General features: G+C 41.1%; 1 protein-coding gene across 1 annotated transcript in view; it reads left to right on the top strand.

Moving 5' to 3' along the window:
• Window positions 1-20,577, top strand: part of LOC126469809 (tyrosine-protein kinase transmembrane receptor Ror-like) — a 127,169-nt gene that overhangs the window by 61,319 nt on the left and 45,273 nt on the right. The window contains exons 5-7 of the mRNA XM_050097074.1: window positions 5,476-5,709; window positions 5,791-5,933; window positions 13,799-14,009. Coding sequence (XP_049953031.1) covers window positions 5,476-5,709; window positions 5,791-5,933; window positions 13,799-14,009 — 588 coding nt within the window. The remainder of the gene's footprint in view (window positions 1-5,475; window positions 5,710-5,790; window positions 5,934-13,798; window positions 14,010-20,577) is intronic.

Here is a 20,577-nt window from a genome sequence, read left to right as displayed (position 1 = left end):
AATTTTACACCACAGTAATTATACAAGCTTGCTCACTCCATTGGCGTGTTTGGGACATGACAGTCCCACTTTGTTGTATTTATCTGTCTATTTATCTATCTCCAGTTCTTCCAGTGGTGCACTGCTTCCTTCCATCCAGTGATACCCACCACTCTGCAGTCTGAAGTACCTTATATTGTCATCTACTTCTTGGCCATCCAGGTGACCATCAGCCTTCCATCTTTGTCATATGTCTGACGGGCTATTATGTCAGGGACCAGTCTGACAACATGACGTGCCCATTGCAAACATCTTGCTGTGATGCTGTTCACTACCAAGGATTGGTTGGCTAACTCAGATACTCATATTGGTGTTGCTTGGCCAAATGTCTGCTCAGAAATTTTGTGTATTTATTATTTTTAAAGATTGGGAGCTATTGCTCTTCTTTTTTGGTCATGCTCTGTTTTGCCATGTAATTCAGCAGTACTGGCATGATGCTTTTGTTGTACAGTTTCAGCTTGGTTTTCCCAGTCAGGAATTTGGAGGATAGAAATTTTTGGAAGTAAGAGTAAACTTTGTTTGCGTTTCATCATCTATTTGGTATTAGACTTTTCTTCTTTTGCAGTCATTTATATTTACACCAAGGTATTTGAAGTTGGGAGTGCTCTTGAAAGCACGGTTTTCTATATGAAGATCATGACATTGTTATGTAGTCATGTTTTCCCTTTGTATGACCATGTTTCTGTTTCTTCTTCATTAATTTTTGAATCTGTTTTCAAGTCAGTTTCATTTACTTCCTTGAGCAGCATTTCAGATCCACCACTGTTATTTTGTCCTAGAACTATTTCATCTTCATAGGCCAGTATATTTAGTTGGTTATCTTTGATGTTTCCACTTGTTGCTTATTTGGTTTAACTACATTTTCCATGACAAGGTTGAAAATATGTGGAGATAGCGCATCATCTTGTTCCAGTCTGGAGTTGCTCTCAAAGTAGGCCTTATGCAAGTCAGTGAACAGTTAATGGATATTTTGGTTGCGTTCCCATAAATTTGCAGTGGGCTTGGTGCAGAATATGCTGTCTCTTCTTGCTCAGTTTTTTCCAAAATCCATTCTGGTAGTTCCCTATTATGTTCTTGGTATAGGTTGTGAGTCTTTGTAATATTAAATGTGACAGTAATTTGTATGTTGTTATTAGGGAGATTCCTGTGTAATTCCTGTAGTTTCACTTATTTCCTTTTTTATGTATAGGGGCAATGATGGTTTCCTTCCATTCATCTCATTCGTATTCTGTTAGTTTCAGTTGTTTTGCAGTTTGGTTGCCTTTCCATACATTGGGTCATTTACAAGAGATTCAGTTGTTGGGAGGGGCCAGTTTTCACCAATTTGTTTTCCTGTTCTGGGCAGTTCAATTAGTAATCAAAATATTTTTTCCGAGCCTATAATATATCATTTGATCCAGCACTCAATGTTAGTATTATTGTCATGAACTGCTGTCCACAGTTGATATTCCTTCCTGATGTCATTTACAGTGCAGTGTACTCCGCAGATATTGTTTCCTTTCTGGTTGTTCTCAATACTTTTTACAGTGTGTTCCAGGTACAGCATTTTTCTGTTTCCAGAGTCTTACTTGTTCTTTTCTGTGTCTCCCTGTAGTCCAGTTCTTATTCTTTTTTCCCCTTGTTATGTAGCCATGCCTTCCTGGCTGTGACATTAGTTTTTACTGCTGGGTGGCATATATAATTGAACCATTTCTTTCTCTTTCATTCTACTTTTGGTAATGCGTTTTTGACTGACATTTGAATCAATTTCTTGAAGTCCATCCAAAGTCCATTTATGTATTTAATTTCACTATTATTCACTTTTTCTATTGTTTTATCAGATACTGTAAATCTGTTGCTCACTTCAAGTTATGACAGAGATTGGATTATATTAGATTCAGTTTTCGTTCCCTAGACCCAAAAGTTTCAGAATTGTCCATCAGTGGTTGAACTTAATACTGCACTGCAAATCCTTAGTGTTTTCTGTGATTTGTTTTCAGTTTTCCTTCCACAGATGCAAGCACCAAGTTACGGTCAGAGATTTTGTTGGTGCCTCGGTACATATTTATATTACTAATGGCATTTTATGCCTATTTTAGATTAATATGTGGTTTATTTGGTTTGTTGTCATTCCATCTACTGAATACCATGTCTCTTTGTTGTGCTTTAATAGCCATGCTTTCTGATTCAGTGTACGAGATAATTCTGAGTCCATTTTTATTGGTTTCCTTGTGCATGTTATTGTGGCATATTGTCAGTAGCAAGTGTTTCTCTTTTGCTACCTTGGTGTCAATGATCAATGCGATTTTGATGTTGTGTTGTAATAGGCTGTCATGCACATTCTATAGTGGTTCATAGTAACTGTATTTTACAGCATCTTCGTTGTTGCCTGTAGGTGCATGAACATTGTCAATAGAGACGATCAGCCTTTCATTCATATGGAGCATATTCTTTCATTAATTTCCCTGATCACTGTTTAAACTGTCCAAGGTTGTGTGTGTGTAATCTCGAGGAAGTCTTATTTCTTGGATTGCAGCTATGTTTACATTGTACTTTTCTAATTCATCTTGTATTCTTCACATATGCCCAAGTTTCCACAGACTCTTTGCACTCCACGTACTGCTTCCGAAGTCTATTTTTCATTTACCATGTTGTTGTAGAGGGTTGTTTCATAAATCATCCTGATACATGAACAAGAGATTTGTAACAATTTGTTTCTGCATGAGAGGGTTATTAGCCCTAAGCACAACCCCCAGCCGTGGGGCCCAGGTACTATTTTGTCGGGGTTACCATACCTTTGATGAGAAAAAATGAAAAAGAAGTAATTAAAGATAGCAGGAGACTGTAAGTTACTTATTTCACCCATTGGAATTTTTACAAAATTCAACCCAAAGTGAAGAGTTCTTCAATGAAGATTGCCCTCAGACAACTTTTCTACAGTGCACAAAATTGTTTAATTGCACAGGCCAATGATGGAAGAACTTTTTTGCTGAAAATACCTTATTCTAATGTTTTTTAGAGTGGTAAATCCAAATATGATACTTAAACTGTATCACCCACCATTTCTTCACTATTTTACTGTTAAATTTATTAAATTAAGCGATTTATTAAATTAAGTGATTTTTTAAAGAATTTAAGTTTTTATATAGTTAAAATAATGTAAAAAGGTGGTGTAATGAACCTAACCTTACTTTCCCTTTTCCTGTTCATGTGCTAAGTACAATGTCTAATTGTGGTTGTAAAAACTCTGCTGACAGTTTTTGTTATATTTGTGGCAAATTTGTGATTAAAAAGCACCAAAGAAACATTACAGACTTTGTGAAAAAGGTTTATTTATCATACTTTGGATCTAAACTTGGTGATCGAGATAAATCTTGGGTGCCGCATAAGGTATGTTATGTGTGTGTTGAAGATCTGAGAAAATGGTCCAAAAAGGAGAAAAAGGCCTTTAGATTTGCTGTTCCTGTGATATGGAGGGAGCCAAGAAATCATTCTGATGATTGCTACATTTACAGTGTTGATATTACTGGTCATAATTTGAAAAACAAGAAGGTAATAAGCTACACTAACCTTCCGTCCGCCGTCCAACCAGTAGGGCATGGTGTAGATTTGCCAGTTCCTGAAACAACAGACAATTTAAATTCTATTCCAACAGAAGTATTTTCTGATGTACAATGTGATTTAGATGAACCAGATGATGATGAAGAATTCCATTGTAATACAGAAAGTCTAGAGCCCAAATAATTTACTGAGGCTGAGCTTAACAATTTGGTTGGGGATCTGGGCTTAATGAAAGAAAAAGTTGAATTGCTTGGCTCTAGATTAAAAGAAAAGAACTTTTGGCAATTAGAGCCAGCATATGCATGTATAGAAAGGGAGAGCAGCAGTTTTCCAATTTTTTTCAACAAGAAGGTGATTTAGTGTACTGCTCAGACATTCCTGGTCTGATGAATGGGTTTGGTATTGAATACAAAAAGGAAAACTGGAGGCTGTTTATTGATTCATTCAAAACTAGTTTAAAGGCTGTTTTATTATACAGTGGTAACATGTATGCATCTATACCTGCTGGACATTCTGTACATATGAAAGAAAGCTATGAAAACCTAGAAATAGTGCTAAATAAAATAGGCTATTCTGCTCGTGGTTGGATGATATGTGGTGATTTAAAAGTAACATGCATGCTCCTTGCTCAGCGAGGTGGGTTTACCAAATTTCCATGTTTCTTGTGTGAAAGGGACAGTAGGGCTAGGGATCAACACTGGTGCAGAAAGAACTGGCCTGTGAGGGAGTCTTTAAAACTTGGTGAGAAGAACTTTGTATGCAAAAACCTTGTATATCCAAAAAAACATACTCTTACCACCTCTACATATAAAGTTAGGCCTAATGAAACAGTTTGTAAAGGCTTTGCCTAAAGATGGACCATGTTTTAAGTATCTCTGCCAAAAGTTTCTACACCTTTCAAAAGCTAAACTAAAAGAAGGCATCTTTGTCAGACCTGACATTAGAAAATTGATGTTTGATGTTAACTTTGGATCCACAACGACCTTAAATAAGAAAGAAGCATGGGTATCATTCAAGCAAGTTGTTACAAAGTTCTTAGGACGTGAAAAAGACCCAGAATATGTTTCTCTTATAGCTACAATGTTAAATAAGTTTGAAACTTTAGGATGTTTAATGAGTATGAAAGTTCACTTTTTGAACTGTCACCTTGATTACTTCCTGGACAATATGGGAGATGTTAGTTAGGAACAAGGAGTGTGTTTTCACCAGGACATTAAATTTATGGAAAAATGCTGCCAATGCCACTGGAACACCAACAAGATGGGGGACTACTGTTCGTTACTTCACCGAGAAGTTCAGCAAGTGACTCATCAAAGGAAAAGCTACACAAGAAGCATCAAAGAAAAAAGAAAAAGAAAATACAAACCAATTCCAGCTGACAAGTGAAACCTCTATTAACACATTTCATTATTTTAAGTACCTTACTATAAATACAAACCATGCTTATGTTGTAACAAAGCGTTTCATTAATTTCCCCATTTACCGTATAGCATAAAATTTTTATACTAAATAATAAAAAGCATATTGCTTGAGAACTATGGGTGATACAAAAAAACTAAAGGTAGATTTGGATCCAGCTCCAAAAAATCTGTAAATATCAGCTATCAAGGTAAAAAAAGTTAAAATTTTTTTTTTTCGCTGGGCTGTGTTATTTGTATCTCTTTGAATTTCCCTTCATTTTGTGATTTACTTTCTTCTGTTGACTGGGTTATTAGTCGTTTTCATTTTTGCATTGTTTAAGGAAACAAAATTATTATCTTCAAAATGTAAACTGTAGCTCAGATAAGTATAGATTAATGTTTTGTTATTAAAACTTTGAAAGAATTCTTTAAGCTTGTGATTTCCTTAGCTTTTCATGTGAATTGAGTGCATATTTGGTTAATTTTCAATTTTTAGGTGAAACCTGCTATTGGGGTCGTGGCGAGTCATATCGAGGAGTAGCGGAGACCACCTCTATAGGTCGTTGCTCATTGTGGAGTCATCAGTTCAGTTATAAATCTTCTGATCATCCAGAAATAGGTGGTGGGCACAATTATTGCAGAAATCCTGGTGGGGTGGAACCCAAACCTTGGTGCTTCATTGTTAATGATGAACAGTTTAGAAAAGAGCCATGTGATATTCCTCAATGCGGTATGCTGCTTCTCTTTACTGTTATGAGAAATTACCAAACTTTCTTGAAACTGTTGTTTAATTCATTGATTTTTCTTGCAGTGCAAAGCTTGTGGCTATACATAACCATAGCTTCAGTTGCATTTGTCATCATCATCATAGCATTTTTGCTGTATTGTTTCTGTCTCCGTCAGTCGCCAAGATCCAATACAAATCAAAATTTCAATGAACCGCAAGGTATTAAGGTAAATATGTTTTATATAATTAATGTATTTTTGTGTATGAATGCATTATTAAACACATTTATGAGAGCAAAATAGATAAATTGTTTTTCAGTGCTGTTTAACAAATTATCAAAGACTTTCTTTCTCTGGCATTAGTTGTAGGAATTTTGTTTAGTAGTAGTAGTAGTAGTAGTAGTAGTAGTCCACAGATAAACTGAAACAAAGAAATTGTAACTGCACATTGTACATTTTCCCTACCTTTGTTGATTTGTGACATGCTAACTGTAGTGTTAAGTATTACACCCTGTAGTAAAACATTGTTTGGCAACTTGCTGAGAGGTCAGTGTAACAGTGTATGTTCAGTGATAAACTGTGCCTTATGATAGTCAAGGGTTTTGCCCCTTGCATATGGTGTTGCTGTATGGTACTGAAAACTTAGTACCTGCAACTACTTAACCTGTAATTTAAAATAACTGAAATTTAGGCTTGTGGCTGAATTGACTTCAGGTGATAAACAATGAGTCAATCTTCAGTACAATAAATTATTCAGTCAGAACAAAACAGTGAACTACTGCTAGTGAGTAATTAATTGTGGGGCCATTGGATATTAATTGAAATTTTGACTGCTTGTTTTAAGTCCAAAGTAGCATCACACAATCCAAATTCTGAGTTCAGAACATAACAGATTTTTTAAAAATTCTTCCAGTCCTAAGCCTTAACTCAAAATTTTATGAACTATATAACTCTCTCTTTGTGAAAGTGTGTAAATCTGTTCAACAATGATTGGCTAACACTTCAGGTTTAACTGCTGCTCTGACTGACACAGCATTTTCATTGAAAGCTACCAATACTCTTATCCCTTCACACAGTTAGCGGTGTGTTCACCATTCTCACCATATGCCATGGCCACTTACTCTTGCACCTCACCAGTAAGTAATTTCTGTTTCAACATTCAAACTATACAAGCTACATTTAATGGAAACGCATCAAAATGAATATGCTGATGTGCCATTCAATACAGTAGCAATAACATAAGTCTAATCATAACAAGTATTCTACTGGCTGTTTAAATTAACAATAGATTGACATACAATATGATATTCTGAAAAGATTTTGAATTACCTTTTATGTGGTGCACTCAGAATTTTCTGATTCACATTTTTTGCCTGTAATTAAGATAATTAGCATAAAGTTTCCAAAGCTAGTAATGTATACCTAAAGCTGTATGAATATTAACGTTTATAAAAATATCTACTCACCAAGCACTGGCAGGAGAACACACATATAAAAGGTATTAAAGTTTGTAAGCTTTCAGAGCCAGTGGCTTATTCATCTGGCAGAAGGTTTGAAGGGGAAGGAAGGGGGGTGAAGGAGAAGGACTGATGAGGTTTGGGAAAATGCTGTGTAGGCTCTATGGTGAACAGAATAATGGTGGGTCAGATGAGTGATCCATCCTACAAGAGGTATGGGGGTTCTCTGGCAGGTGGCAGCACTGTGACGACATACTGTGGCAACAGCTGCAAGCACACCCAATGTGCTGTCGTGGATTGGGTCAGTAAGCCATCATAAGGTCATGTGCATGTCGTGCTTGAGTGGTGCTTCATTAAGTCAGTTGTGTCTGTGAATGCCAACATGCTGCATGTGTTCACCCATGCAGACTATGCAGACATGTTGTTTGTGTGTGGGTACTGTAATGACAGTGCCTGTGCGGCTTTGGAAAAATATCAGAGATATGTCCCTAATCGATGAACCCCCTGTGTCAGGGTATTTCCCAGGGTTTTTCAAACATTATTTGAATCTGGAACACTACCCAGTTTATGTGTAATGTCAGACCGTGAGGCCATCCAGTCAATTGAGGAAAAGGATGACATTGCAATGTACAATGGAGTCCCAACACCAGAACATGGCACATTAGCCATCAGCTTGATATCCTACAAATGTGAGGCTGGTGCAAGGGGTTGTATCCATTCCACATGCTGCGCATGCAACATCTACATCCAGGTGACTCAGTAAGCAGACGACAAATGTGTGAATGGTCGGCTGTACACAGAGTCACTTTATTTACATTTAGTTCAATAAACCCCCCACCCTCAATCAATCAATCAATCAGTCGAACTAACTTTGTTTACAGGTGAGGCTACATTTACATGCAATACTATCATGAGCACCCACAATTCTCATACATGGCCAATGGATAACCCACATAACACTAGGGAAACATGATTCCAAGTTAGGTTCTCAGTGAGCGTCTGGTGTGGTATGGTTGATGACATGGTAATAGGACCTGTGATTGTGCCAAATCACATGACAGCTAATAGAAGACCCACGGGCATTTTTGGAAGATGTGACTTTAAAGCAGCAATGGAAAATGTACCTGCAACATGATGGATCATAAATTCAATGTATCAGACATGATCCCAGTCTCTGAATAACACATTTCCTGAACTGTGCACCCGCCTGTGGTTTCGGGGGTTAGAATAGGCCTGTGGTATTCCTGCCTGTCGTAAGAGGCGACTAAAAGGAGTCTCAAAAGTTTCAGTCTTATGTGATGGTCCCCTGTCGTTTTTGACCTCCATATCTCAAAATTCTTCCGAAGAGTGAGCCGATTGGGGAAGGGCGCCTTACTTGGTGCATTGTGTCAATCTTGCGGTCCGACCTTTCACCAGCTTATTCGTTGTTGCATTGCAGTCCTGCCTGCTCTCCATCTCTTGGGCATGGATATGTTCCTGTGTGTACTTTCTGCCATGCGAAGTGCAGTGCCACTTTCTGCACTGACGGCGACCATGGACTACATGTCACCTAATATCCAGCACGGTAGCCAGTCCGTTGTGATGGGGCCGCCATGTACCCTGTTGGTTGTAGCCCCCCTGACAACACAGGGATCGCTCTGCTGATGCCTGCGCCATTTACTCCCCATGTATGCCAAGGAGTAGATGCCCATCTCCTTGGGGCATCAGGACTCCCGGCAAGGGCCATCCTGCCAGGTGGCCCTTGCTGTGGCTGGGTGGTGCCCATGGGGAGGGCCCTTGGTCGGAGTAGGTGGCATCAGGGTGGATGACACACAATGAAGCGTGGCACATCATCTCTTGCTGGTGGCCAGCCACCAGCAGTCTCTAAGCATTCGAGGGCTCATTTTAAAGCTAATGTGTATGACCCCAAATCTTTCCCCTCCCTGGCCACACCATGGGAGGAACGAAAGGATATGAATGACAGTGAAACGTATTCGCCTCAGTATCTCGTCTGTACCAGAGTTGATGGGGAATCCTTTGTATCTGTGAAGCCTCAGTTCTTTGTAGAGCATCTACAGGACAAGTTCAGGGAGGCGGAGGGCTTGTCCAAAATGCGGTCCGGTTCAGTCTTGATAAAAACAGCATCGTCTGCCCAGTCACGGGCCTTGCTCGCTTGTAAGAAGCTGGGGAATGTTTCAGTTACTATCACTCCCCATAAAAGCTTAAATATGGTCCAGGGCATTATTTTCCACAGGGATCTCCTTTTACAGTCCGATGACTTAGAGCGACGAGGTGTCCATTTCGTCCGGCACGTCCACCAGGGTCCGAGGGATCATAAAGTTGCCACCGGTGCCTTCATCTTAGCCTTTGAGGGTGACACATTTCCTGAGAAGGTCAAGGTGATGGTCTACCTTTGTGATTTCAAGCCATTTATCCCTCCCCCGATGCGGTGCTTCAAGTGTTGGAAGTTCGGCCATATATCTTCCCGCTGTGCTTCCAGCTTCATGTGTTGTGATTGTGGTCGTCCATCCCATCCTGATACTCCATGTGACCCGCCTCCCATCTGTGTCAACTGCGGAGAGCACCATCCCCCTTGCTCGCCGGACTGTAAGATTCTACAGAAGGAACAGAAAATAATGGAATAAAAGACCCTGGATCGACTGATCTACACTGAGGCCAAGCGGAAATTTGAACGGCTTCATCCCGTGCAAGGGGGCCCAGAAGAGTGACGCTGTGGCAGTGACAGAAAGATCGGAAAGTGGTCACTACCACACAGGTCATCATGCACACTCCATTGGACAGACGGTAAGAGGCTAGGGCTGCAGATCAAAAGGTCAATGGCTGAGTACGTGCGATGCACCACACTGAAATGTGTGAAGGCACCATCATTTAAAATGGAAAGGTCGAGCTGTGTCAATACATGCTAAACGGTGCTTCCTCGACCTTTTGCCACTGACCCACCCCACAGAGGGTCATGGGCGTTGAAGTCGCCCAGTAACAGGAAAGTTGGCGGTAATTGGGCTATCAGTGCAGCCAGGACATGCTGTGGGACATCACCATCCGGTGGAAGATAAAGACTGCAGATAGTAACAGCCTGTGGCGTCCACACCCAAACAGCGACAGCCTCTAAAGGTGTTTGTAGAGGGACAGACTCGCTGTCAAGGGAGTGAAGGACATAGATGCAGACGCCACCAGATACCCTTTCATAAGCTGCCCGGTTCCTATAATAACCCCGATAGCCACGGAGGGCGGGTGTTCGCATTGCCGGAAACCAAGTTTCTTGTAGATCAATACAGTGGAAAGGGTGAAGGCTGAGAAGTTGTCGGAGCTCAGCTAGATGGTTGAAGAAACCGCTGCAGTTCCACTGGAGGATGGTATTGTCCATGGCTGAGAAAGGTGTGAAGGGACTGGGGAGGCAGTTTACGCTACTGGGTCACTTGTTGCCACTGATTCAGTACCCGCGCGAGTGACATCCATTGTGTCTGAGGGACCGGCGAGATCCAGGTCTTCAGCAGACGCCAGAATCTCGACCTCATCCTCAGATACTGAGCTTGTAGGAAGCGGTGGGTCGGATGCCACCGCAATGTAGGGTTGGGATTCTTGGGAACCTTTTTCTTCTTCTGTTTCTCGCACTGTGCCTTCAGTGGTTCTGGCTGAGAGGGCTTCCCTGGGTCAGTCTCAGGGACGGACGACGACCGTGAGGCCCTACGACCAGCAACTGGTGGTTGTTTCAGCCACTAGCGGGTATCCGCTTTTCTGCTGGTCTGAACTTGCAAAGGGAGGTCCCCAAGGGACCCCTTCCTGGCGAGAGGAGCCGAAGAAGTCTTACGCTTCTCCGGCTGGGAAGGGGGAACTGATGTCCCCGATGGTTTGGGGGGGGGGGATGTTGCTCCTGAAGTAGATGGAGCAGGAGCAACAGGGAGTGAAGTGTCCCCCACCATCAAGGGGGCAGGTGTGGTCCTTCAACTCTGAGAGCTGACTGTAAGTGTTGCAGCTGATGGAACTGTAGCAGGAGTGACAGTGGTGGCATAAGAAGGATCTCTGTTTGCAGAATCCATGTTGATTTTTGTAGAGGAGAATTTCATTCTCCAAATAAGTCATAATTCTTTTAGCATAGAACCTGTTCCATAATTCTGCAACAGATTGTCGTCAACGATATTAGTCTATAATTGTTTGCATCTGCCCTAGAGCCCTACTTTAAAATGAGAATGACCTGTACTCTCTTCCAGTTGCTAGGTACCCTTTGTTGCTCATGCATTGTAAAACCTGTTGTCATAGATGCTATTGCAGCCTTATGATCACTGATACCATCCTCTAGGTTAACTGATTCAATAAGTTCAGGTCTATTTATTGCCAGGAGGCCTAAAACATTACCCTCACAAGTAGGTTGCCTATCTTATCTGCTCAAAGTTATTTTCAGGCAAGACATCCAGAACAGAGTTACATGAATCTCTGTCTCTGGCGCAAGTTTTGGTAGCATGACACTCTCAAAAGTCACCCCTATTACAACAGCATGATCAGGAAAATTATTAATGATATTCTGAAAGTTCTGTCTGAATCGCTCTACCACTAGAGCTCTTGACCCCATACGGTCTATAAAAGCATCCGATTACCATTTTAAACCGAACTTTGATACTTAACTTCACTCACATTAATTCACAGTCAGAATCCATGACAACCTTGCTAGATTTTATCTAATTCTTTACTACAATAAAGATGCTGCCACCATTGGTGACTCACCTATCTTTATAATAAATAGTCCAATCTGAACTTCCGATTTGTTGCGATTAACATCTGGTTTCAACCGGATTTCTGTTCCTAATACTGTCTTTGCATTATAATCTTCAGTAAGTGATACTAATTCTGGACCTTTGCTTGGATGCTCCTGCAGTTTACTAAAGCCATATTAACCTTTTCTATTTCTGATCTGCGATGATGAACATTCTCTGAGGACATTGTGGCTAATTTATCAGGCAAATTGTCTTTGATCCCAAGGGAGGGTTTCTCTAACCTAAAAAAAGCATTTGTGCATGCCACACGCACTCCACTATCCTAGTAGCCACTTCATGCATGTAGTGCACACCTGACATATTAAGGGGAACCCTACAATTCTGCACCTGATAGTGGAGGTCAAGAAACTGGCATCCGATACTGTCACAGAGTTGTCTGAGCCTCTGGTTTAGACATTCCACTCTGCTCCAAACTAGACTAGAGGACTGTGCTTAACCCTGGGTACGATGCTACAAATAGACAGCTTAGCCTGCACCCCGTGTGCAATGCTAGTTCCCTTCACCATATCAGCCAGCTGCCGAAAGGACCCAAGGATGCCCTCAGAACATGAGCGGCTGGCAGCTGATGACGTGTGCGATGGATGATGTGCCACTGTATGCAGCCAGTTGCATCCAGTCCACTCGATAGCTGCCGGTAGAGCCTCCTCCACTTCACAGGCGAGACCCTCCCCTTCGCAGACATAGTGAATGTACACTGGCATTCTTTCCCACCTTGCATGCTGTTTCCCTTTACGGCTCTATTACTCACCTAATGCTGGAGCTCCCAATGACAAGCATACCACTCTCTGCACTTGTCCGAACTGGGCAGGAAAACCAGCTGCAGGCCCAACAAGAGAGGCATCGCATGCTGGCTCAGAGTTATCATCAACACTGTGTGGTACCTCATACCTGTTGCCAATGCATAGGGAACCAGCCACGTGATCTGCTCTCACTTTTGCCTTCCAAGCAGTGACGCGCAAACTCACCACTGGCTGCCACCTGCTCTCAGGTGAGGATGGATCGGTCAGATGTTGCATATCAGGAGATGCTGTTGCACCTGGGTCACCAGGGTCTTCCAGCGGCACCAAAGGTGTCGCAGGTCTCATCACCAGCACCCTGATGTCACCACAACTTTGAACATTAGTCAGAAGTATGTTGACTGTAGCCAGCACACCTTCCAGCTGTTTACGGACTGCAGCCAGTTCTCCCTGTGTCCACTCAAAACAAACACAGTTCCTAGTCATATCGTAGTGTGTAAAAAGCAGATAAAAAATCTCAGATGGGGCTACTGAGTTTCGAATGTACACAAAATATAATGATTAGCTTACTGCCCCATTGGGCATGTCAGAGTATAGTGTACCCTGTATGCTGAGTAACTATGTGAAGATGGATTATTTGGATGATTTACTGATGGTGTGGGTCAAGTATTGCTTACGAATTTTGTGACTGTGTAAAGTTGTTCTCTCCAGAAATATTATTTAGTTGCCAGCAGCTGCATTGTTGAGCTCTCTTAATTCGAATTATCAGCAGAAATTTGGTGCTGTTCAGATTGTAGCAGAGATAAGTGGATTTTGTGGATTCTGGTATAAATAGTGATGCATCGCCATGACACTAATTCTTTTTTTAAGATCAGACAGCAAGCATGTGTAAAACCATCTCTCATAGTTCCTGATGAAGACAACTTTGTCATTTAAATGTAGTTCAGCAAGCTAGAATCATAGATCAGAATGGTCAACCATAAGCACATCAGTTATCATTGTCTTCAACCAGTATACCCTAACATATTGCATGTGTTTGTTAGTAATATGAGAATGGTATTATAAAGAGATGCTTTAGTGGTATTATGCTGATATTTATTGACCAGTTATTTGTTGGCATTTATTGACAGATTGCTGCTCTCAAATCGTCATTAAATTCTTCTCCTAATAAATCAAACAATAAAAACAATTGTAACACCAGCTACAACCAGATGATGGAAATGAACCTGTTGCTTCCAGCAACTAGAGAAGCTGAAGAAACTGTGTCAGCAGGCTTGAGGGCACGTGAATATGAACTGAAAGACGTGAAATTTTTGCAAGAACTTGGAGAAGGGGCGTTTGGTGAGATTTTTTTCCTGCAAAATTTGTGTGTGTGTGTGTGTGTGTGTGTGTGTGTGTGTGTGTGTGTGTGTGTTTTCTTTCCAAACCATCACATGCAGTTCTTTTGGTGGTGCACAGTGTTTCAAACAATATGTGAAGCGCTTGATACTAATGCTAATTTTTAACATAAGTATTAATTTAAGGATTTGTGTATTTTTCAACAGTAATGAAGTTAAGCTGTCTGAATGAAACCCTACATAAATGTAAAAAAAATCATACAAGTGAGTTGTTGAAAGTTTTCAGCTCTTTTAACAGTTATTCAGCTAATTATTTTCAAGTGCATAGGAGATGTTTTGATTGTAATTAATGTGAGTGACCAGTTTTTCTTTTATGTTTACTGTAATTCTGTAGACTTAACATTTCATCCATCCTTACAAGCAAAAATACAGTACTGAGATATAATGAGTGCAATGGCCAGCCTACAGTAGGTCAGAATGTGCAGGGACTGTCCCAGTGATGGAACATTGACTTGTAACCATATAAAATTCTTCTAATAATAATGTAACCAGATTTGCACTAAATTTACAAACAGGATTCCTGTAAAATGATAAATTAACCATTAGGTTAATTTCATTGTATTTACATAAAACTGCTATTGCAACTGCATCTCAGTAGTATGATGTGGGTTTTTGTGGGACTGGCTATGTTAGTTACAGATAGTGTTGATGTTACCACAGGCAAAAATACAGGCTTTATTAGCAGAATAAATTTGTAGTTGTCAGTTGCTCATGAATAAAATTCCAGTTATTTAGCTGCATCTCCAATGTGTAGGCATTCAACTTCAAACTTTTTGAAAGTTGGGCTTATGATATATTGCTGCATCCTGGGTATTGTGCATCATGCTGTGGTTCCAGAATGAAATTTTCACTCTGCAGTGGAGTGCGCGCTGATATGAAACTTCCTGGCAGATTAAAACTGTGTGTCGGACCGAGACTCGAACTCGGGACCTTTGCCTTTTGGGGCAAGTGCTCTACCATCTGAGCTACGCAAGCACGACTCATGGCCTGTGCACACAGTTTTAATCTGCCAGGAAGTACACTGTGGTTGTTAGTTGCTATCTGGTAAGAGACAGATCCCAGGATAGCGTCCAACCTTTTGCCAGTGTTTGTCATGTAATGTTGAAGAACTTCAGAAGTGTCTAGGAACTTAAAAGACTGCTTCGACCATTGTAGCTTGAGCAGTATTGTATGTCAGCAGTGGCTCATTCTTTTTGGGAGACAACTCAGATTCATCTGTATTTTGAATTGTATTCGTGTTATCAATCTCTCTTTAGTATTAAGTGTTGGTTTTCATTGATGACCCACTACCAGGGGATAGTGCATTATCATAGGCACCTTAATTTTGCCAGGCAGGAGGGTTTGTATGCCTAAATGATGCTGAGGGCTTTGCCAGTGGTGGCATAGCTACTGGCAAGGCTATCCAAGTTGGACAGATCTCAGCAGAGGGGCCTGACAAAGAGTACTCGACAACTTGGGGAAGGGAAGACTGTTTTTTCCATAGGGAGCTCCACCAACAGTGGTAGGGTATGGGCACAGTGACCCCATATTTCCCAAACTGGAGACTGACCATCCCCACCTGACTTCTTCTACCATAAATTCTGGGCATACTTCAGGGACCATTGTTAGGTGCAGTGGTGGAACATTGTGCGTTTTGGAGAACATTGGCCTTGGCTGCACGGCCTGGACTGTGAGGAGGGTACACATCTCTGTTTAAAAACCCTCAGCCTTAAGGTGTGCTTCATGCTGATGGGGTGAATGGCTGTTGAAGTAAAACAGTCTGTATCGGGAAAACTTTGGGGCACCTGCTGCCCCACAGTTGTATCAGGCTTGCTCAGGCACATGAGACTCTGCCTAGGTTGACATTTCTCTCCCTAGTGACTCGTCTGAATTCTGTGAAGTAACCTCAATGGAAATCTACTTGTGACATGACAGGTGTACCATCAGTTAGTACCTACACACATTTAACAAAGAGATCTCAGATGGTCAGTCCGCCCATGAAGTAGTCTCAGAATTATAGTAACAGGGCACTAGACTGCCATAACACTTTCATTGTTATCAAGAGAGCAGAAGAAACTTTCTGGAAGACCCTTTCAATATTGACAAGGGGCTGGCGGCTATTGCTGGGTCCTCAAAAAGCATTAAACAACTGCCGCGTGGGTTAGCCACGCAGTCTGAGGCGTCTTGTCATGGTCCGCGCGGCTCCCTCCATCAGAGGTTCAAGTCCTCCCTCAGGCATAGGTGTGTGTGTGTGTGTGTGTGTGTGTGTGTGTGTGTGTGTGTGTGTGTGTGTGTGTGTTGTCCTTAGTGTAAGTTAGTTTAAGTTAGATTAATTAGTGCATAAGCTTAGGGACCAATGACATCAGCAGTTTGCTCCCATAAGACCTTACCACAACTTCCCAACTTTCCATTAAACGACTTAGTAATGGAGGTGCACTTCTAGTTGAAACTGCCACACCCACACTGAGAAGCAGGACAATGATACTGGGGACGGGATTAAGGGAGGGGTGGCTGTCTTCGTAGATGACTGATACCACTCCTTTCCTATCCCTCTTACAATGTCCATACTAGTAGTTACAGTGGAAGTTCTCACACTGGCGTAGATCACAGTGTTCTTTATATCTTCCACCTCATGATCTGTTGGATGTAGATGCACTGACAGCTATTCCACACACTTCCCCACACATTCCTTCTCAAGAGTGATTTCATTGCACACAGTGTGCTGTGGGACTTGGTTACCACATGCCCCAGGGGTGAAATTATCAAGTGCTTTGTCCATTTAGTCTGTCTGCCTTTTGAACTCTGGTCACATGACACTTTTCTACAGCCACAGGGTCATCTCTGGGTGTTGACCTTCGGTTTTGCTCCCCAGCTCTTGCAAATTCAGTTCAGTGGGAAGTGGCCACAGATTTGCATTGACCGAAAGCAGACTGCAAAGATGGATGCTTCAAAGGGCAAATTGGTTGCAACACAGTCAACAGGTGCCTTCGAACAAAAGGAATGTGGCCATATGATGAACCACCTGTATGAGCCACTGAGCTGCCGCCGATTCCACTCTCCAGTCTAGCAACCAGCTCAGATGGCACCCTCGATTCCACACACCAGTCAAGCAACCAGCTCAGACGGCAGCGTGTTCCTTGTTGGATTGAAGAATGTCGCTCAGCAATCAGAGCTAAGTGCACAGCTTTGCGGAAATTCAAACACCATCCAACTACAGAAAATCTTAGGACCTCAGATGTGCGAGAGCACAAACAATGCAAGTGATAAAGAACAGAACAAAAACTCCTGGAAGGAATTCAAGACTTCTATTAATCGGTCCACTTTCACTGCATGAGTTTGGGAATCAATAAGGCAGATTTCAGGCAAAGGTGGTACACCTCCCTTTATGGCCTTGTTGAGAAATGGAATCTCGTTGAACATGCCTAAAAGCATGACTCAGTTTTTAGCTGAACAGTTTCTTCTCTCTCTGCATCATCTGAAAAAACTCCTGAGTGCCTGATGTTCCCTAGGAATGTGGAGATGAGGAGACTCCACTTCTTGTGGAGGTCTATCATCATACAATCTCCATGTGGGGATTGGAATCAGCTCTGTCTGTAGCCAGAGACGCTGCTCCAGGACTAGATCAGATTCACTATGGAATGCTCCATCATCTGTACTCCAGAGCTATAGGCAAGCTCCTTTCTTATTTAAATCAGATGGACTTGGGCCCCACCAATGGAAAGAGGCAATATTAATTCAATTATGGAAACCAGGCAAGTATCATACAGGAATCCTTACACAAAAACTATATGGTTGGTGTGTCTTCTGTTCTTGTAAAAGTGTATGAGACTGCTTGGAGGTACAACACCTTTCACCAGCTTCATGAATGGGGACTACATGGATGTCTGCTGCTTCCTATCCAGTCATTCCTCCAGGACAGGTGCTTTCAATATTGTGTTGGTGATACCTCGTCTGACTGCTTTAGTCAGGAAAATTAGGTCTCCCAAAGCAGAGTACCCAGAGTCACACTGCAATCACAACCAGTGGCATCTCTGCTGCAGTCAGGAGCCCTGTTATTTGCTCTTTGTTTTTGAACAGCTTCTCGATTTTCTACTTTTCCTTCAATCTTACAATGACAATGAAGCAATGGCAGCTGACCATCAGGAGGATGGAAGTTTGGCCCAGGATAAAGCACACAAATCTAAAGGCTATAAATTCAGATAAATCCTTAGGGATTACAATTATAAAGAACTTAAATTGCAACGATCACATGGATAATGTTGTGTGGAAAGCAAATCAGAGATTGCGATTTATTGGTAGAACACTTAGAAAATGCAACAGATCTACTAAAGAAACCACTTACACCACACTTTTTTGCCCTCTTCTGGAGCATTGCTATCCAGTGTGGGATCCACAGCAAATAGGATTGATCGAAAAAGTTCAAAGAAAGGCAGTTCATTTTATACTGTCATGAAATAGGGGAGAGACTGCCATGGTTATGGTAAATGAGTTGGGGTGAGAATCATTGAAACAAAGGCATTTTTCCTTGTTGCAGGATCTCCTCATGAAATTGCAGTCACCAGCTTTCTCTTTAGAGTGTGAAAATACTTTTTTGGTGCTCACCTACATGTGGAGGAATGATCATCAGAATAAAATAAGAGAAATTAGAGCTCTCACAAAAAGATGTTTCCCACACGTTGTCGGAGAATGGAACGCTAGAGTAATAGCTTGAATGTGGTTCGATGAACCCTCTACCAGGCACTTAATTGTGAATTGCAGAGTAATCATGTAGATGTAGATGTAGACGTAGTAGTCAAGGATGTTTGCATCCTCAGTTTATAACTTTTTCAAAAGTGAATCTAAAAGCAAGACTTCTATTTTTGACTTTTTGAAGACTCAAGAAGGAACTGCAAAAGTGTTTGTCAGCAAGAGAACTAAACAGAGAATAGTAAACAAAAGTGTCGGGGCTGTAGAAACCTCAGGCAAATTTGTTTTCGTGTTGCCTGGAAAGCATCAAAATTGCAAGAAACCTGTAACACTAATGGATGGTTTTGACTACGATATTTTAAAGCACTCCATGTTTGAAATGTATATAAGCAGGGAATACCCAACATGAAAAAAAAAACTTGTTACAATTATGCCTGAGCAAATTGGCCTCAAAGTTACACTTCGTCAATGCAAGGAATTTTAAAAGACGTTGGTTTCAGTTATGTTAAGAAGAGAGTTTATAATTGAAAGAAGTGACATAGAAGCAGCACGAACCACATCCCTTATAAAGATGCATGATACAAGAGGGGGAGGTAGCTCTACAGTGTATTACATTGATGAAACATGGATGAGTTGGAATCATTCCATGAATACCTGCTGGAAAATGAGTGATGGTACTGGCAGTTTTAAAGTTCCCATAGGAAAAGGTTCTCTGATACATATTCTGCATGCTGGCTGTTCTTCTGATTTGGTTCCTGAGAGCAAACTTGTATTTAGGCATAAGAAAATCAGTAGTGACTACCATTCGGAAATGAATGCTGTCACTTTCAAGAAGCAGTTCATTGAACAATTCTTGCCATACCTTGCTTCGAATTTGGTCACTGTAATTATCGTGGCTGTTATCACTCAGCCATTACAGAGAAAAGACCAAGTACAAGCACCTGGAAAGGGGATATCATGCTCTAGCTGAAAAATAAAAATATTCTGGCAATGGAACCCAGACTCGTGCTAAATTCCTGCATGCATCTTGATAATTTATAAAAGTCATGTGACAGAATGTACAAATTTGACTTTCTTGCATGTGTATGTGGCCACACAGTTTTGCATTTACCTACATATCACTGTCAGTATAATCCGATAGAATTAATTTGCTCATTGGTTACAAGCTATGTGGTGAAAAAAATTAAATATTCAAGATAACGGACAGACTCTGAAATTCTTCTGCATGAAGCAATAGACAACATCACCTTTCAGTGTGGGCACACATTCAGAAATAAGACTTTGACAGGGAGGTGAAGATGGGTAAAAATCTTGAATTTATCATCCTAAATTAGAATCAAATGGTTTGAACATGGTCTCAGATAGCAGTTGGTATTACAATGTAGACTTTGAAACAAAAGTAATAATAAAAAGACTCATTTAAAAATGTTTTTGTCAACATATCAACTGCATACATAGTATATGAGAACTTCCTAGGTTTTGTTGATTAGGAATATGTAACCTATGAAGTATTCACATTGTAATGTTCAACACATTGCCCAAGGAAAAGTTAAGCTTTTCCCAGCGTGTTGTATGCTCTAATTACTCATGAGAATTTGACCAGATAAATTTGCCAAACACTCCAGTATTTCAACAAGTAAACCCCTGCCATTTTCAAGACACAAATTGGAAAATGCCTCAAAATGAAAGGGAGAGTTACCTGTCGAGATATCAGTGGTTTTCGACATTATTGTCAGCATTCCGTTGAGTTATTCACGGTTTACTTGTTCAATGGATCATAAATGCATTCTCCCTCTGTAATGTTGAACAAATTAATTTAAACTCGTAATGCCTCTTGGCACCGAAAA

This window comes from Schistocerca serialis, chromosome 3, assembly GCF_023864345.2.
Source record: "Schistocerca serialis cubense isolate TAMUIC-IGC-003099 chromosome 3, iqSchSeri2.2, whole genome shotgun sequence".
Classification (NCBI taxonomy): Eukaryota; Metazoa; Arthropoda; class Insecta; order Orthoptera; family Acrididae; genus Schistocerca; species Schistocerca serialis.
This window is presented reverse-complemented; position numbering and strand designations above follow the sequence as displayed.